Source organism: Numida meleagris, chromosome 3, assembly GCF_002078875.1.
Source record: "Numida meleagris isolate 19003 breed g44 Domestic line chromosome 3, NumMel1.0, whole genome shotgun sequence".
In the NCBI taxonomy this organism is placed as follows: domain Eukaryota; kingdom Metazoa; phylum Chordata; class Aves; order Galliformes; family Numididae; genus Numida; species Numida meleagris.
In genome coordinates, this window is record NC_034411.1 from 82,843,648 (window position 1) to 82,863,213 (window position 19,566).

The following is a 19,566-nucleotide window of genomic DNA, read 5'->3' on the forward strand; positions in this document are numbered from 1 at the left end:
TGCCCTGTGGCTGAACATGCCAGCAAGCAACTCCAACCTGTTCTGAAACGGCGTCAAAGACAGAAAAGTTTCCAAGGTAATTAAGTTCCTAAAAGCTCTGGGAAAGTCAGCGCAAGGGAGGGGGAAACAGAAGAAAGAGTCCAAATACGGTCCCCAGGGAGATGAGCAGAAAGATGTCCTGTCTCTTGCCTGGTGGAGATATCGTCAATCACAAGGAATATGGGGGAGGAAACTGGATTTATAGGCGGCTTCAGAACTGTGTAAGAAATTAGACTTCCTTTACTTGTTTTAAATACAGCTCTCTTCTCAGAATTTGCCAAAACCGAGTTTTATAATTATGTTTCTATTTCTACTGTGCCACCCTTTCCGCAACAAAAATCCTTCAGAAGATTACACAAGCCTATGCCCTGCCAGCCCTTTACCAAGATGTAAGAGGGAGCACTCGCATAGCGATATTCGAATGCAGACTGCACAGCCCAGCTGGTGTGACACGAAGCACCACCAGCCAAGCAAAGGAGTTCTCATATCACACATTATGAAAGCTATCACCAACTGAAACATTCTTCTGATCAGTGTCAGCGCACTGAAATACATCTCAAACTATTTACTTAGCTTTGACAATACGCTTCATGCTTTTCGTGACTGATGAACAATCACAACTACCACAGAATTTCCAAATGCTCCTCTTGCAAATTATTGCGTTGCTTTTTGTCTGTTTTCCTGATACTTCAGAACAATGTGTTGTGGTCGTTTTTAAACTACAAAACCAAAAGAGGTATGATAAAAAGACAGGCAACGTATCTGCCACCACAGGCTGCTGGAATCATTTATTGCAGTCAACTGAAAAAGCAGTCCAGTTTTACAATGATACTCCACAGTTCTTCAAAAACATCTGCTATGACACAGGGTAATTTCACTCTGATTCAACAATACGACAAAACCGTGCATTTTAACTTAGTAAAATCAGCACTGAAATAGATATTTTGCAAACATGGCAATATATAGCAAATGTTTTCACTGTAGCGTGCAACTTTATATATTTTGCAATAAAGTAATTACAGAGCAAGTCCTTCAAACAATGAGGCTTCGTAATTTTAGTGTACTGAATGTAAACAACTAGCAAAAACAAGTTTAATATGAAAACCTCCTGCAGAGAAGCAACATACAGCTTTTTAGTAAAGACAAAGCCGAGCAACAAGCATCCTCCAGAATTACAAGATTTTGCTTACATGGGCAGAACAATTCTGTCTCACGGAAATGCAAGACAACAGAAAATGAATAGAGCTCCCTGATGCTTTCCACCCTGTTATACTAACAGAAAGAGCTACAAAAATAGATGAATCAGTATTTATGATAAAAGCATACCTATGTGGCTAATTCAGTGGCTAGTCATAGCTCTACTCTAATGCTCCATCAGTGAATCACTAATATTCATCATTTGGAAAGAGCAGGAAGACACCACTGAAAAAGTGCTGAAGTGCTTCTTTTGTGACTGCAGACACTGCGAGAAAACAAAACAGGAACGATCACCTGCACCTTACACTGTCATTGTGTTGGTTACCGCATTGAAACCATGACTGGTTTTGACAAACACCACCAGCGATCCTGCAGCACCACAAAAAAAGGTATTTTGGACTTGTCAGTATTTCTCTTCTTGCTAAATGCCACATTGCCAGGCCAGACAGAAATGCTCCTTGGCGTTTTTTTTTTTTTTTTTTTTTTGCCCCCAAGCATTCAGTCTCTCCTCTCTTATTGACACATTCCCTACTCAAATTACGTAAAACACTTGGCGGTTACTGGCACTGACCTGGGAGGTGGGGACAAAGGCCTGCTTCCTAAGATGGAAGAGGTATCCTCTATTTCCTGAGCGCCTACCTGCTGACAACCAGTATTTACAGTACGGGTTAGCAGGAGACTGTTTAGTTTGCAGAAGAAAGAACAATCCCTGCCTTTGTGAGGCACTCCCTTGTTGGTAGGACAGCACTCGCAGAGGCAGCTCTCAAACGGGAGCTCAGTGGGTGCAGCAGAGAGGGCCTGGGACCTGCTGGGCTCCATGGACAGCAGCCTCCATCAGAGGGCAAGGAGGTGCCTGCAGAGCGCTCGGCTCAGAAAGGAAACAGCGCTTTTATTCTCTCTGAGGACAGCAACAGAAGGGATGGGTCACAAGTTCTCACACGGGGATTTTCATTTTTCAGAAAACATAGGTAGATTTAGCTCTTAATTGCAAAGGTAACAACTGAAAAAAACCAAAGAAAACCACAGGTAAATGCAAACAGTTCTTTATATGGTTGCCAAAAGGTGCAGTTCTGTAACCAGGGAGAACTGCAGCCACAGCTAGAAGGCAGTCTGTGATGAATGCAGCAATTAGGACTGAGCACCAAGAATGCCAAGTGGAACTAGACAAACATTCATGGAGCTTGTGCTGGGAAAGGCAAAATCTGGCAAAAGAAGATAACAAAATCATGCAACAACCTGTGGATAAGGTTAAGGTTTATAATGCAAAAATAACTGCAGTGGCATTACTGCCTCTTCATTAATTAAGATGGGAAGCCTAATAATAATGATGCAGGAAAGACAGAAGTTTTCAATTAACATTTCTGCTTTGAACTTGAAAAGTAGTTGTACTGTATGACACAGTATTTTCCCCTCTGCTGGGGACTGAAGAGGCAAAGCAGCACTAGAAATAGACGTTTTAAGAAACAGCACATATTACAGACCCAGAGCATTTTTATGTAACTAAGCAATTCAACAGATCTTGGGAAAAACTGTTAAACTAGAATCAATCAGGTAAACGCAGACTCATTTTCCAATATCCAGAATTTATAGAAGATTAAGGGTTCAAAATCTAATTAACAGTTATAATTACTAGTTAATAACTTTTAAGAAAATAGGCTTTAACACATCTGATTTTGTTCTTTGGTGAGGTATGTGCTGATAAACCTAAGTGAACAGACTTAATACTTATTTAGGGCATCACGGCAGTGAGATGAATCTCCTCATTCACAAGTGGCCCAATACTACACCAATCAAACATACACAAGGTATGCAAAGGGCAGACTGCAAGAAGAGCTTCCCTGCTGGCCACAAGTCAGGTGGGTTTGGGGGAGGTTTTTAAGATCTGTAACAGGGCTCAGATGCTTTGCAGCTTTAATAAAATCAGGCAAAAGTGGACCAAGTGGTACATCCTCACAGAGCCACAGTAATGCAGAACAACAGAAATTGTGATTAAAGCTGACTTCCATTCAAGCAAAACTTGCTTTGGCAGAGCAAACAGCAAACAAATACATACAGGAAAAAGAAATGTAGGCCATAAAACGGAAGACCGCACAGTACTGGGCTCTCCAAACGCCCTTCATTCAGTTTGAATGCCCACTGTGATGCTACAGCAGAAGCAGCTAATGGGAATTGTGAATATATAAGACAGCATAGAGGAAAAGCAAAGAGGTTGGAAAACCAGCAAAACACCAGGCAAGAAGCACAAATGAATGGTGGGGAAAAAAAACCCCAAACATTTACAGTTGAAGATAGAGAAGATCAGTTTTTTCCATCTATCAAAAAGAAGTTGCACAGCAAATACCTAGAGCATTAATATGCTAGAGGTTTTAATAATGTCAGCTTATTCTCCTATTAAGTACCCACAGAAGCGGTGGGCTTGTGCTCTACTGCAGTATTTCCAGCTAGGCAAATTCTTGAACGATGAACTGAGCTGGTCTGACAGAAAGGTCTTCAGCTCAAAGACCTGCAATATTAAGCTCATCTCATCCAACCGTCACTTTTGACCATAAGTTATCAGAAAATAATGTTACTTTTTCTCAAGCAGCATTTAGCCAGTTTTCAAGCAGACGCAGAATGCTTGGGATGGAAGGGCCCTTAACCATCCAGTTCCAGCCCCCCTGCCATTAGCGGGGCTGCCACCCACCCACTAGATCAGGCTGCCTAGGGCGCCAGCCAACCTGGCCTTTATGGATAGATAGATAAAAATGTTCACTTACATAACGAAATACAAGCCATTTATACGTCTCAGCAAGATCCTGCTACGAACTCCACACTCACTGTACTTGCATTTGTTTAGTATAAATACCACTGATGACCAGGTGCACATAAAGTAACAGCTTCAAAAACTGAGTTGTAGTATCGTGTTTATTTACATAAAGTATCCCAGCATGATAGAAACAAGAACATCCGCAACAAATCTAGCTGAGATTATTCTATACATACTCTTCAACAACTAGAAATATATCATCAGCAATATGGATTCATTTACACATTAGAAGTCTATACAACGTCCCTTCCTCTCCCAGTCTCCGAAACGTGTCGGTTCAGGGCCTTTCGGTCCACCTCTCTCTTTTGTAGCAGGATTGATTCCATCAGGGAATTCTACAACGACAGGGAAAATTCATTAACACGCCTACAATGCTGACAAATACAGACAAATTGAACCAGATCCATCAACATCAGGAATGTATATCCTTTTCTACAAGTCAGAGATACTCTGGGGTCTCCTCCTTGGAGATCTTCAGAAGCCGCCTGGACGTGGTCCTGGGCCACTGCTCAGGGTGTCCCTGCTGGAGCAGGGGTTGGGCCAGATGGACACAGAGGACCCTGCCAGCCCCAACCATTCTGTGACTGCCAAGTATAAAGGTCTGACCATTTATGATGTTCGTCTCTCAATCCCTACTTCAATATAAAATCAACCGTCTTTTGGGAGGCAACCCAGAGGAGTATTTCCCAGAGCAGTAAGACAACAATTTCAGAGAGTTTCGTGACAAGTCAGGAATATATTACCATATTTAGTAATGCAAATGAAAAAACAACTCAGTGTCCCAAGGCACTAAAGCACCAGAGTTTCCAGTGAATTCACAGTAAGAACTTTCATCATGAAGGTAAACTGCATGTTCACTTTGTCTAAAGTACCATGTCACTGTCTGTGTTTGTTTAGGTTTTTAATTTCAGACACTCAGGTATAAGAATTTTAGTTTTGATTTCATAATTATTACCATTTTTTCACGGGTGCTATTTTTTCAACAAATGTCATGTTGATTTTTATCAACATCACACTAAATACCACTATCACAGGAGGCACTATAAAGCCTAATCAGACTTACCACCTTTTAAAATGAAGCATAAGCCTGCTGAGTCATGCTGATACCCTTCCAGGAGAGGGATACTCTTCCTTAGAGGGGTATGAACGGGACTCCCAAATCTCCCCAGTGAGCCACATGAGCAGAGCTCATCAGCAGAGCTTCTTCCAGTCCCAACGCTCTATCTAGTTATGCCACCTGCTCTTAACACCATGTAGCTTTGCTCCTTTCCTCTGTCCAAATCTTCATGCTGCTCAGTGCTCCCTCAGCAGGGCCCTCTGCATGGGCATCCCTGAGCCGCAGTGTGCTCACTTTCTGGCACAGCACCATCCTAGGCTGAGTATTTTTTCATCCTGCCCTGGCCCCCAGAGCTCCCTGAAGCTCAGGGTACACCATGCACCTCTGCCACGCTGATTCCAGAGCCTCCCTTAAGTCCACGTGACTAGGGGCTCCCTCAGCTCTATGCACTGGTGGGAAATACATGTAATACGAAGCAGGACTGAACATGAGAAAAGAGAACTGAAATTCTGGGGAGCAGTGAAAGCAAAGGACAATGATGGAGGAAGACTCATATAGCTACATGCCATACAGAATGACATATTGGGACACCTGCTGAAAAATTCATGCAGATCACAATAGGAAATATCAGCACTTCAGCACCTCCGACAGTACATGGAGCACAAATGCATCCAGCATCACTCTTATATCTAAGCACCACTGATGTGCTGACGGTGGATACAGAAGCTCAAAAGCTTTTTCTATGATAGCTACGCTGCAGTGGGAATTTCCAATGGCCACCTAAACCCCTACATTTTTCCTAATGAACATCAAGGATACGGGGAGCAGTCAGCACTCCAGCAAACTACTGCCAGCGTTGTATGTAAAAACACGCAAGTACAACTAAATCTAAATACAAAAGAAACCTTGAATTTTGCTCGAAAAACCTAAGCAAAAAGCAAAATAACTTTGTTTTAAATGAAGCACTGATGGTATTTCTTGGGAATAAAAGGAATTTAGAATTAACTGCTTACATGGTAACCCCAACTCTGAGTCAGTGCTCAAGTGAGTCACAATCTGAAACTGCCAGCAGCCGTTCTGGAGATGATACTGTAATTTTTCAGTCATTCTGTCATCTAGAAATTCATAGTGATCTATTGATATGCTGAAAAAGTTTGTCCTAGACAGCTCAAGATGGATAAACACAGGTTATTGCCACTGGTAAACAAGCAGTAACAGAACAGCACAGTGGTGAATGAGGTTAAATCTGACTGGTTAAAGAAAGACAACTAAACAAAGAGAAGGAAAACTCAATCCTTTCATTCTCCTGTCTGATAAAAGCATACGTTTCCAGTGACTTGCAACAGCGATATATTTGGTACCTCAGGCTCTGTGCATCCCCACCAAGTCACTGGAACGCAACACGAACAGCAGACAGAGCTCTTCAGGACTCCCTGACCCCGCTGAGTGGCTCAGGAAGCTCTGCACATGGTGCTGCTTTTCAAAACACAACACACAAAGCTAAGAGCGACCACGAAATACAGCATGGATCGGAAACCTTTTGTGGACTAAAAATGGAACAGGATTTTTGCATCATAAAAAGTAGCTGAGACCAACATTTATAGCTGCACTATAGCAGACCAATATTGCTGTATCAGTTCCATTTAGCAGAAGCGTGGAATAGTTGATGCTGGAAGGCACCTTTGCCAGGCAGCAGGCCCCACAGGAAGACTGACACTAGGTTACGACGTTCAGGCTAATTTGAGTGTCTCCAAGAAGAGACATCTTGCCTTTAAAATACAGCTTTCAATTTCATAAAGCATGACTTACTTTCCAGAGGTTCCCTCTCTATACTGGACTCCTCCGGTTCATCAAATCGGCCTACTGGTAACTTCGGTTTCTTAAGTGTCTGCTTAGCAGGCTCAGGTCTTCCCTCTGATTTACAGCTGGTGCTCCTCAGCGAGCTGCAGGGCAGTGATGACCCTACAAACAAATGGACACGCATCATCTACACGTCACGCCTTGATAGTGAACAGCTCTACCGCTGTTTTGAAAACTTCTGAGAACAAACCAAACCGCCTCACTTCCTAAACCAGGGAGTGGAGGGGGGGAAAAAAACCTCCCAATATTACAGAATCATGGGGGTTGGAAAGGACCTCAAGAGATCATCGAGTCCAACCCCCCTGCTAAAGCAGGTACCCCACAGTAGGTCACACAGGTAGGCATCCTCACAGGCCTTGAATATCTCCATAGTAGGAGAAGACTCCACAACCTCTCTGGGCAACCTGTTCCAGTGCTCTGTCACCCTTACTATGAATTAGTTCTTCCGCAAGTTAGTACAGAACTTCCTACGTTCAAGTTCAAAACTCAACTCACAAAAACCTAAGAAATTAGCACAGATTCTTATTTTTGGTCCTAGAAACCAAAACTGTGTTAGTTGTATAACTCTGTTCACATCAACAGCGTATTTTAAACTGTTTGAAATTATCTTCACTGTTACTGTCTTGCATTTTAGGCTCTAAATAGTAATTATGCTAGCACAGAGGAATACGTTCTGTTTCCCTGGAAAAGTCTGAACCTCCCCCAGGAAGCCTGGATATTTCCAGGGCTTGGCTCATTTCCAGCAGCTTTTTAGTCAGAAAGAGCCTCTACTTTCCCAAAGGAAAGTACCCCAAAAACTAAAAAAAAAAAATCATTGTTCCCTTGGTAACATCTTCTAGGATGCTGGTAGAGAACAGAGGGGTTTCACTTATGACAGTAAAATAATTAAGCTGGTAGTCGAAAGCAGGACAAACTTTAAGCACATTTAAGTTCAATTATATAACCCTATACATATGCTTTAATTAGAAGAAAATGTTTTCCTCTCATAAAGCCTTACTAATAGCTTTTAAACACAAATTAGGAGAGAACTTATTACCATCCCCACCTCAATGTTCTGCTAAGTATTCTAACGACACCAAGGTGCACAGATATTCTAAGTAATTGAATAGTCATTACCAAATCAGAAATCACTCAGAAAAGCCTCTCAAAAAGACAGATACTTCTGCATTTAATTAAAAAGCCAAATGCTCACCATGAACAACACTGAAAAAAATTTAGCTATGGACATGGCCCGGACTTTTCCTTAGGAGATTCAAACTTAAACCCTGCCTGCACCACGCTGAGCTCCAAGCAGTTCAGAGAGCTATGGCTTCAGCTTAGCCTCCTCCAGCAGCACAGCTGTCACTCACTCATACTAAAGAGCAACCTGCTGCATGCCCCAAATCAGCGTATCCAGTCATCTTAAAATACCATGGCCTGAGCAAGCTTACACCCTATAGTCACATAATCCACGCCATGCCTGCCAAATGCAGCCAATGCCCCAAAGGAACACTTTTTTTTTTTTTTTTTCCATTTTAGCTATGACAAAGGGGTTTAAGAACAGCAAGGAATCTAACTCTTCTGCATCCGTTAGATCCTTCTCCTACCAAGCACCCTGCTTTTCTGCAGGCTGGAACAGATGCTAGCTAGGAAATTAAATGATAGCTGATGTTCTAGACCAAGTTCAAATACAAGTCAGGTTGAAGTACCAGTGTGAAATTTTCTGATCCTGAGGAGGGAAGAACCAAAAACCATTTTTCCTAACTGTAGTATGTGAAGTTGCTGACCAAAACATGCTCTTCTTGACACAAGGCTGACAGCAGCTCAACGCTAAGTACCTCAGAGAAGGACAAGATGAAAACCCAACTCCATCAGCAGGGTATGTTCTGCAAGCTGGTCTCAGACCGCTCATTCTTTACGGGCAGTCTCAAAGCCATGCAGTGTATTAATCACAGAGCTGAGCTTGGAAAGAAGTTGAAAATCCCAAGTCTTCACAGCTGGTGCATAGCTCAAGTGCTCACCATCACCCACCCCAGCAGGGCCGCTCAGGCTGCGGGCTCGGGGCATCACCGAAACCTCGCCATGAGTCCAGCCGAGCCCAGAAGGGCCCACGAGCATCCACCGACACCGGTCCTCCTGCTCGCACAGCGTCCCTGCCCGCCGTCATCCCGCAGCACGCAGCTATGTGCCCACCGCTCAGCCGCTGCGCGGGCTTGCTTCCCGCCCGGCGCTGCCCGCAGCCCACAGCCACCTCGTCAGCTGCACACACACAGGTGAGCTCCCAGGGCCGGGTGCCCTCCAGCTGCTCCGCGAGCACTAACGCACAGCGCACTGTCTCACTATCGTTCCAACCCACGCGGCGCTAACAAAACTCCCAGAACGGGTACTGAGGCCTGGCAGCTGCAGGCCCGCGCTGGGCGGGCGCGCATACACACACATACAGCCTGGCAGGAGCTTCGGCACCCTCCCATCCCCTCCCCTCCCTTCCCTTCCCTTCCCCGTGCCCCCTCGCCCTGCTCCCCACCCGCCCCTTACTCGCCGCGGCCCGCAGCAGCCGCAGGGCCATGGCCGCACCCGCCCCGGCTCAGGACGCGCTGCCGCGCATGCGCCTCGCGCGTGCGCAAGGGCCACGGGCGCGCGGGGCGAGCGGCGGGAAGGGCGGCCGGAGGCAGGCGGGAGCGGCAGGGCCTCGTCCCGGCTCTCCAGCTGCCGCCGTGGACTCTTGACGACGCGCGCAGGCGGCTGGTTTGTGCCGTGCGATGAACGCTTAACCGCTCAAAAGACCCGTTCCTACCCCTCCACCGTTTTCAAAAACAAATTAACATAAAAGCAATTGAAGTACATTGTTGAAATAACACCCAAAGTAAGACATGAGTTACGGACAAAGGATGTGAAATGATTCAGGCTGACGTCACAGCGCTGATTTACAGACCCAGCGTTCATAAAGGCTGCAGAACTTTAACCTCAGTTACCATTTTTTTTAACCTTGCATAATTGTTTTATTAACGAAACAGCAAACTCTCTTGCCCTGCGGGTGCCCTTCCCGCACTCGAGAAGGGGCTCCTGCTCCTCCTCCTCCTCCTCCTCCCAGGAAGAAGGCAGCCAGGCAACGTGCAGCACAACCCACTGCTGGCCCCCACCTCAACGCTCTTCCCATCTGCCCGCTGCGGGAGCGCAGGGAACACACTGTGCACTCAGCAGGAACCCTGGGACAGGTGGGGCAGTTAGTCTCTGGGCCCCATAACCTTGCTGTTCCACAAAGCAATTCTAAACCATACCCATGGATACTAAGCCACAGAAAGTAACTCACTCTGCTTCACGGCGACTGGAGTCTAAAATAGCATTTTATGCTCGTCTAAAGAGTTTAAGAAAGTAAAACTACTTGCTACATTAAAAGCAGCGCTCTACTGAGTTTATTGCGCGGCATCTGGCCGTGCCTACACACTGAAAGCGATTACATTTAACCGACTGCCTTCTGTGTGACATTTTCTCAATCAGCTTTTTATAACGTGGTTAATTGGGCATAAGAGACTGAAAATAATGGGAAAGCCTTTCCGTTATTTTAACAGACTAGAGAAAACAGTGCAATATTGGTGGATCCTGCGGGAAAAATGTTCTTTAGCCCAAAAACAGCAAGAAAAAAAAACACGGATGTATGCCAAGTTCAGCAGCTCGTTGTGCTTCCATGAAATCCTCACCTTGACAACATTCATACTGAGCTGCCTGCCAGCACCGTGTAGGGGGAAGCTCTGTTCCCTGAGAGATTAAAGTAAACCCATGAAAAACCAGGCTTGCACGCATTCCCAAATGGTAAGGGTGAAACAACTACATTAGAATAATTAGGTATTATTCTCCCACCCACAAATAAGGATGTCTTCAGAGCATTTTTTCCTCTATTCTTCATTTCCAACATATTCCTGTAAAAATGCAAACCCCACTTTTTGCTCCTGAATTATGTATCTCTAGATCTTGTCGTTGAAGAGGTTGTGAACCTGAACATACGTAAGAAAATACATTAGCACGTGCCAGAGGAACTTGCCACTTTGTGATTAAAATCAATGTTTGTTGTTTTTTGGTTTTGTTTTCCTTCCTGTGCTTGCCAATCATTTATTTTTTACTCTCCAGCTTGCCCTGCAAGGAGTTGAAAGATTTGTATTATTCTTTATTTTGCTGTTCTGAAAAGCAGGGAGTAGAAGACCTAGAGCCAACACGTACTACGCAGCAGGTCAGTTCAGATGAGCCAGAACATAAGCTGCAAGGCGCCTAGTGATTTCCAAAACAATCTTTTTTTTTTTCCAAGTAGTTTCCATATCTCTAGGATCAGAAAGTTTAATTTTGACAGAAGACTCTAATACAAACCAAGATATTAATTTATACACATTATATGGGAACAAAACCTCAGATTTAGTCTTCTGATTTCATGCAGCTATCTCCTGAGGATACCACTGGGAGCTTTGTGAAATAACAGGAGCAGCATAATGCCTTCAGGGAGCAAGAGACTGGCAGCTTTCTAAAGGAATGTCAGACCTTCATGGTTAAATCCCTTTCTATAAGCAGCACCTGATGCAGCCTCATCTTCTTCCAAGTGGTTGCAAGATACCCACGCAAAGGAGAGGCTGCTGACACTGCAGAGAGATGAAGCCCTGCCTCAAACAGAAGAGGAGAGATGTAGCACTTCATGGCTGTTCTAGATCACATGGCGCTGAATTACGTATGTGAGTCCATATTTCTATCTAAAAAATAGAAAGAAATACGCAGGAGCAGCAGGAGTATGCTGTGCACAGATGTTCCAAACATGGACAAGTGCATGTGTTGTTCAACTACAAGTTGATAACACAGTTAATGAGTGCAAATATGAACTTCACGCGCTTCAGGAGCACACTGGGGTCATCACAGCACTCAGCACAGCAAACAAGTACTGGCCTCTCCTTTGGGTTTCGAGGTGTCAAACGGCCCCCACAACATCTACAACACTGAAAGGGCCACCGGACCATGGATGGATTGCACTGAGGAATATACAGGAGAGGAGAGAAGTTCTCTTCATTTACCCTGTTCCATGGGAAATTTACATGCAAACATCAGATCATTTCCTACACCATCCGTTATCCTCAAAGAACAAACTGGATTCAAGTCTGCTTAAGTGGATGGGCTCAAGTATTTTCAAAAGTGGCTATAGTGTAGGATATTTCTGCTTTGCTAATCACAAAGGCACACTTTTCTTTTTCAGTTCCAGAAAGGCACAGCAAGACAAACATTTTTCAACAGTGACAGAGAAGTCCAAACACTTATGTATTCTAGCTCTCTAAACTGATATTAACAGCTTACCTACTAGTCAGCTACTAGAACACTGTTAAACAAAAGACAGTTGAGATGTCAGAATGTATTTTAAATATTTACAGCATAGCAGCACCACCATAATATAAAAAATCTTAGTAAAAGTAGATATTGTTAGAATGGGAATGTATTTAAGATATCTTTCTGCAATAAGCACTTGCCTAAACAAGTCTGTAAGAAAGCACTCTGAAGCGTACACATTGCCAAACTGCAGGTGCTCATCTGAAATTTGTAAGCTGCAGAGAGGAAAGTGTGTTGTTACAAAGACTGCATTAACAAACCATATAAAATGTAAAATTACTTCATTACAAACTATTATTGCTACATTCATTTCAAATAATACAAAATTATTAATTATATATAAAGTTGCCTCTGCAGGATTTTGGTAATTAGCAGAAGATTTCAGTTCCTTTAATTGCTTCCATTAGAGTCATTTGTTCATTTTATTAACACCAGATGCAATAACACAATGCTAAAAATAAACATGCATTATACAACAAATTTATGTTTCTCAAAAAAAGTTCATTACAGTTAGTGAATGCACGTGTAACCCTTCCCCCCCCCGCCTTTAGTGAATTCTTGTTTGAAATGGAGAAAAGGGAAGGAAGGAGAAACCGAACTTAATGCTATTCAGCACCAGTAGAAAGTCAATAGACCTTGAACATTCCTGTATATCAAAAACATTTTATCTGCATCACTGAACAGGTAAAGTTTACAATATCGTCCCATGTGAAGATGTATCGATTTATATTTACAATACTTTGTAGTCAATAAAACATCTGAACAATATTTAAAAATTGAATAAATTCATAAAAGTATTGCAGAAATTTATAACATTTACTTCTTTCACGTACATACAAGGAAGTCCATGTAAAACAGTCCGCGTTCATCTGAGGAACTGACAGAGTAAGGAGCAACTTTAATACAGTTTGCAAAACCCCAATTATTTGAAGGCAGCTATCAATAAACATTCAAAAACCCTTAGTTGCCATTTGCTTCTGAAAACTAAAGTTCCAGTAATAAAATTTAATATGTAAACTAACGTGTTTTTGAGATCAGTAGAAAATATATTCCCACAGGCGTAACGTATTTACTAATGCTGATAATGACTTTGTAGAAAGTTGTTAAGATGTTGTGACGTCAGAACAGACAACTCAGTAATGGTCTTTGTGAGACTCACAGATAGAGTTTTTTCCAAATATCCAGTATTTTAGCAGCTTGCTTTGCTTCCAGTTCAACTTCCTACAGTGCTAAAATACAACAATTGCATGTGTGAAACCTTATCAGAATTTTAAAATCCAATTAATTCTGGCATCTAAAGCCTCTTGTAGGTGTAGCCAAGTAACATTGACTTCTGTAGTCTAAGAGCCAATAAGAAACCACACAGAGTACACACTGCGCTTTAATCTCCAAATAATTAGGTACCCCAAATTAAGAAAAAGTAATAGAAAAGTAAAAAGAACAAAATAAAAAAATATTGCACAGCCACATTACCTAGAAAGTAAAGTTGATGTTAAAAAGCCCTAAGTGTGGATGATATAAATTATCTTCCATATAAAAAGTATAAATATCTCTTAAAATACAGCTGCAGCTATACTTTAATATCACACATTATTTGATTCATCTGTTAATGAGGTAATAGCCAAGTCTCTTACAATGCTCTTCTCTACTGAAAGTACTTCAGGGCAGCAACAAGAAAGAATTTTTCTAAAAATATTTCTGAATCAAGAACAGCAATGTGTGCAGCTCTCCCTATGAGAGAATCCGCTGTATTGGGCAATGCGTTAATTACATTGTAACGAACCAAATTACATTCCTTATTTTGAAGAACAGGCAGAAGCAGGTTCTGGATCATTTCAGCATAAATTGGTCCTGTGGAGGAAAATAAAAATTGTTCTGTATGAATCACCAGGAATACAGTTCTATGACCTTGAACTGAAAATGAATGTGTTCCAGCACAAAAACACTGAGTGTATAATGCTGTTTTTCTGTTAAGGCTGAATACAGGAAGTTTAATGCCCTCAGATACCATGGAAAAAAGTAACTTTACTCACAATGTATTTATTCATTATACACTGATAGTGAAAAAGCGCTCATCAGTATTAGTTTATTATGCTGGCTGTGTAAATGGTATTTATTTGTTAATATATAATGTTAGAATATGACTGTGCTAGGATATCCCAACAGTAAATACAACAACGGATCAGCACTCAAAATGGAAAAGAGCATTTTCATTCATTGCTACTATTAAGCCTCAACTAAATAAAGTCCATGTGCTTGAAGCTACAACTTGGCTCCCTCAAAAAAAAAAAAAAAAAAAAAAAAAAAAAATCAAAGATATTTGCCCTCCCCATTCACAGATTACCACATCAGGGGCTGTGTTCATCCCACCTAACTTTCAGCCAAGTTCATAAGCTGTAAATTGAGTCTCAGTCTCATCTACTGCAAAGAGAACAGGATGGAATCAGAAAGCAATTCAGCTCTTCATTTTCCCTCTCTGTTACTACAGAGTGAGCCCAAGGTGTCTAAGGACATAGCTGAGGTGTCTCAGTTAAGCACCCAAAATCATATAGGATGAATCTGAGATCTATAAGCTTGCATTTCAGTAATCTGTTTATTTTACATTTATTACCTGATTGTTTATCCTTTAAAGCTGTTTTACACATCTCAATGCGAGCAGAGTGATAAGGAACATAACGATCCTGCAGAGATCCAACTAATATAATGTTTTTGAAGTAATGAAGACCTACAAGAAAAGCAAAAAAGGAAATAATGAATCACCTGACAATTACTAAAGAATGATTAAATATTTTTGCAGCTGAAATTTGGCACGATTTTTTCATAAGAGCTTGCACAAAAATGCCGAAAAATTAAATTATAATAGAGCCACAGAATGACTGTTGGCTACTGACCTTTTCTCTGCATGTATTCTAATACATACAGGTGAGCCCCACGTGTAATCTTTCTAAACTAAAACCAGTATGCTTTACAACTTCAGCTTCTTAGGATGGAAGGGATGTATGAATCAAGTGCTCAGTTTCTGGCTGACAGAAGGGAGAAAAGCCTCTGCATTGCTTAAAAAAACTAAAGATGAATGGTGCCTTTTCTTCGCTGATATTCCGATCAATAGTGTAGTTGGGCCAGGCCTAATGCCTAACATAAACATGGATGCAATACAGCCCACCTAATGTAAGTGGCTCTTTTAGCCACCTCCTCACTCTATGGTTTGGCCAGCTTGGGTCCAGCTGTGAAGTCCATCCAACACAAGATCCTTCCTTTCTAGCAGAGGTTGTCCCCCAGGTTTCTAGTATTTTATAGACTGTATGATAAAGGCTACATTTCCAAACCAAGTCAATTAAAAAAAAAACCACCAATGCTGAGCAACTTCAGCATATGAGAAAGTATTGGAGATTCCCAGATTTCAAAGAAAATTGATAAATAAAAATTATGCTAATCTATAAAAACATAAAAAATGCATCAAAACTAAATCCTTGTTCTTATCCTCTTCAAATAGGAAATCTGTGTTGTTGGTTTTTTTGTGTTTGTGTGTGTGTTTTTCATTGGTTTTATTTTTTGGTCTGGGCCCACTGAAAAACAATGTTGTCTCAGCAGATCAGCTAAATCACTGGAATCTTTCATGTGACATCTGATTAAAAATGACTGCAGCAAATCCTACACAGAGATTCAGCTGCCAGTTCCAAAACTTTTAACTGAGATGAAAATAATGCATTTGGAAGAAATCAAGGATAGGAATTCTATGCAGGCTAATCTGTAATAGTTTTGTAAATTCTTTGGAAATCTACATTTATCTTGTATTAAGTATGTTTTTATATAAGTTTTCCCTAGAGAAATATCCAGTAGCATTTATGAAAGAGGTATAAAGAAATCACAGAATCACAGGGGTTGGAAGGGACCTCAAGAGGTCATCGAGTCCAACCCTCCTGCTAAAACAGGTACACTACTGGTCACACAGGTAGATGTGCAGATGAGTCTTGAATATCTCCATAGAAGAAGATTTCACAACATCTCTGGGCAACCTGTTCCACTGCTCTGCCACCCTTACCGTAAAGAAGTTCTTCCACATGTCAGTACGGAATTTCCTATGTTCAAGTTTTAGACCATTACACCTTGTCCTACAGACCACTGAGAAAAGCCTGCCCTCATTCATTTGCCCCCCGCTTCCTCGTAGATATTTATAAACATTTATCAGATTCCCCCTCAGTCTTCTTTTCTGTAGGCTGAACAGACCGAGGTTCCTCAGCCTTTCCTCATATGGGAAAAGCTCCAGGCCCTTTATCCTCTTTGTGACCCTCCGATGGACTCCTTCTAGGAGATCCCTGTCTTTTTTGAACTGGACACAGTCCTGTACATGTGGCCTCAACAGGGCAGAGTAGAGGGGGAGGATCACCTCCCTTGACCTGCTGGCCATGCTCTTTTTAATGCACCCCAGAATGCCACTGGCCTTCCTGGCTACAGGGGCACAGTGCTGGCTCAGGCCTAGATCTTTTAATCAACCTGAGGAGAGAAGAAACATCCTGCGGAATCTTTAGAAGAACAACAGTCTGCATCGAGCAGCATTTAAGCAGACTGTCTTCAGTATCACATGTAATGGAATACAAATAAAAGCAACATTAAAAAAGCGGGCTTAGAACATGATGATTTAAGAAATTAGGCATTCCCCTTTTAGTCACAGTGACTCATTTTTACGCTTTATTCTTCCTCATAAAAATATCTTGGGCTTGCTTTTACTTCTGGTATGACAAACATCAGGATTCTTTCATTATGAGAAAGTGCTTGAAGGAATTCTTCATTGGGAACAAAAAAAGGCACATAGGCTATTTTATACACACTAATTTTATTGTTTTAACTATTCAAGGATGCTTTTTCTTTGGATGTCTCTGTGCTTATTTTGAAGAAAAATGTCTAAGTCTTATGTTTTGAAGTTATTTATTCTGACATGGTTCATGTGACACCACATGACTACAGATGGGCATTCCAAGAAAGAGTCAAAATGGTGTATACAATCATACAGAGCCTGGCAATCCCTTGGATTCCTACAGTGTGAGGTAACTCAAACCATTTGTCAATGAGAAGAATCAATTCAGGTGCATGACAGCTAAAACTCTGCCTTGAATATTTTACTTTATAGAACTTTTCTAAAGCCTTCACCTTTAGAACCTTCCAGATTCTTCCATCATCACTGAGACAGTGACACTGAGGGTGAGGAAGTCCCTCCTCTTAGCAGAAGTGATTAAGTTACTCGCCGTGCCTCACTACCACCTGCCATGCTATTGCAGTTCTAGTCTCATTATAAACAGGTGCTTCCTCAAGCTTTTTCCCTCCACAAAGCCAAAGAGCACCAAGTATGCTAAGCTGACATCCTCTACATAATAAACATCTCAAAGCAGAAGACATGTCAACCGTGCTTACTCATGGTTTATCTCATACAATCACAGAATATCCCAAGTTGGAAGGAACCCACAAGGATCACTGAGTTCAACTCCTGGCTCTACACAGGACCACTCAAGATTCAAACTGTATTTCTGAGTGTTGTCCAAAGGCTTCTTGAACTCTGGCAAGCTTGCACTCTACCTGTGCTGACATGGACATAAACTGAAACCCAAACAAGCTTCCTTTCCTCCTTTCAGAGATTAGGAAAATGCATTATTTTTAAAGAGGGGAGATTATGCGATAAACAAGCACATAAGAATTCTACTAATCAAGTCCTGTGGAAGAGCTAGGACATATGAATCTGAGCCTCGCTACGTAAATACAAAAATATCCTGGAAGAGACCACAGCTATGCAATTCACATTTCTGAATCCTGTGGCATAAAAAGAACAGAACTGTTGAAAAACCCTGTCAGTATTAGGAATCTCTCATCCATCATAACACCCATTTCCAGGAGAGTTTACTTTGGACCAGCTCTGTCTGATCCCGTGGATGAAATATGCATTGACTGCTGAAGCTCACTCATTGTGTTCAGAAGTAAACAGGGATGATGAAGAGATTTGCTTCCAAATGAGTTTCTCAGCCAAAACAAAGTGCAAATGTGAGCATATTTTATGACTAACAAAGTGAATTAGAGAACATCAAGAAGTGCCTGCCTCACATCACACCTGAAAGCATCTCTCTTTTACTGGAGCTACTGCCTTTCCACTTCCTCACACCAAAATTACAATGTGCTCCAACTGGAAACAACTATGTATTTGAATACTGGGATCAAACGCACATCCTTCTTCGATCTTTTTTTTTTTTTTTTTAAAAAAGCAACCGACCATCCCAAACCCTTCTCATTATTACTCTAGTGATATAGCAGTAAACATCTACAATTACCTAAGCTAGATAATGTTACCATTTCATATTAGAAAGTAAAAATGAAAACGCAATTATCCCTTGTGGAAAATAGTTGAGCATAATCCACAGATTAAGTGGAAGCAAAAATCAGAAGCTGTGTAAATTCCTGAAGTTCGCACTGAATCACAACATGGTGCTATACTAAGCAAGTCATTAATGCACTGGTTTCAAGTAATATTAATACTAATTGCCAGTTATCCTTTTGAGGACAGGTCTACATTCCTACAATTTTGTAACTTTTACAGAAAATGTCAACTGTTCAGCTATGAGAGGTATTCATTTTCACCAACGTACTCATGTCTAAAAGCCATGCAATTAGAAAGTAGATGACCATATCTATTTTGTTTTTGTGTCTAAAAATCTTATCAAGTTCATTTCAAATAATTCAATTCTATTTTTTTGGTCGAATAATCAATACTGCAACATGAAATTCTGTTTACAGAGAACAGACGTTTTGTGTGGTTTTTTGTCTGTGCTGCTGCAAATGTTTCTGTATTAAACAGCTTGCATGTCATTAAAGCTGGCAACCTGCTGCAATTTCTTGTCACAGTATGAAATTAACAATCATTTGCAAGACCCCAGAAACTTCCGGACAGATTGTGGCTGCTGAAGACATGACGTGCAAACTTCAAGAAAATTTTTGTCAAAGAACATACTTCTAAAAAATACTGTTATGTAGAAGTAACATCAGAAAACTAAATTTTCCTCTGGTTAAAGCTGGTAGAAATTGTCCTCCAACATAAAGTGACCAGTGCTTAAGGCAACTTTATATTCAGGAATTAGCATAAACTCAGACACTCTTCATTTAGAATTATCCTACCACTTCTTGGTTTTTATGAGCAGATAAGGTTACATTTTGCACCTTATTAGCAATTACCAGTTATGGTAATAGTAAAATAGCTTTAACTTAATAGAATTTTGAATGGTCACAGCCAGAA

General features: G+C 41.4%; 2 protein-coding genes across 3 annotated transcripts in view; both read right to left on the reverse strand.

Annotated features, from left to right (window-relative positions):
* SDHAF4 (succinate dehydrogenase complex assembly factor 4) lies at positions 803–9,582 on the reverse strand. The gene is made up of 3 exons (XM_021393272.1): positions 9,474–9,582; positions 6,909–7,061; positions 803–4,377 (listed from the first exon to the last, which is right to left on the reverse strand). The coding sequence occupies exons 1-3, from the start codon at positions 9,502–9,504 to the stop codon at positions 4,268–4,270; spliced, it is 294 nt and encodes a 97-aa protein (XP_021248947.1). The 5' UTR covers positions 9,505–9,582; the 3' UTR covers positions 803–4,267.
* FAM135A (family with sequence similarity 135 member A) overlaps positions 12,558–19,566 on the reverse strand; it is a 69,744-nt gene continuing 62,735 nt past the window's right edge. The window contains exons 19-20 of one of the 2 annotated variants that reach the window (XM_021393270.1): positions 14,905–15,018; positions 12,558–14,144 (exon numbers count right to left, since the gene is read on the reverse strand). In XM_021393270.1, the coding sequence (XP_021248945.1) occupies positions 13,939–14,144; positions 14,905–15,018 (320 nt within the window). In that variant the 3' untranslated portion in view covers positions 12,558–13,938. The remainder of the gene's footprint in view (positions 14,145–14,904; positions 15,019–19,566) is intronic. The other variant, XM_021393269.1, reaches the window with a different exon arrangement.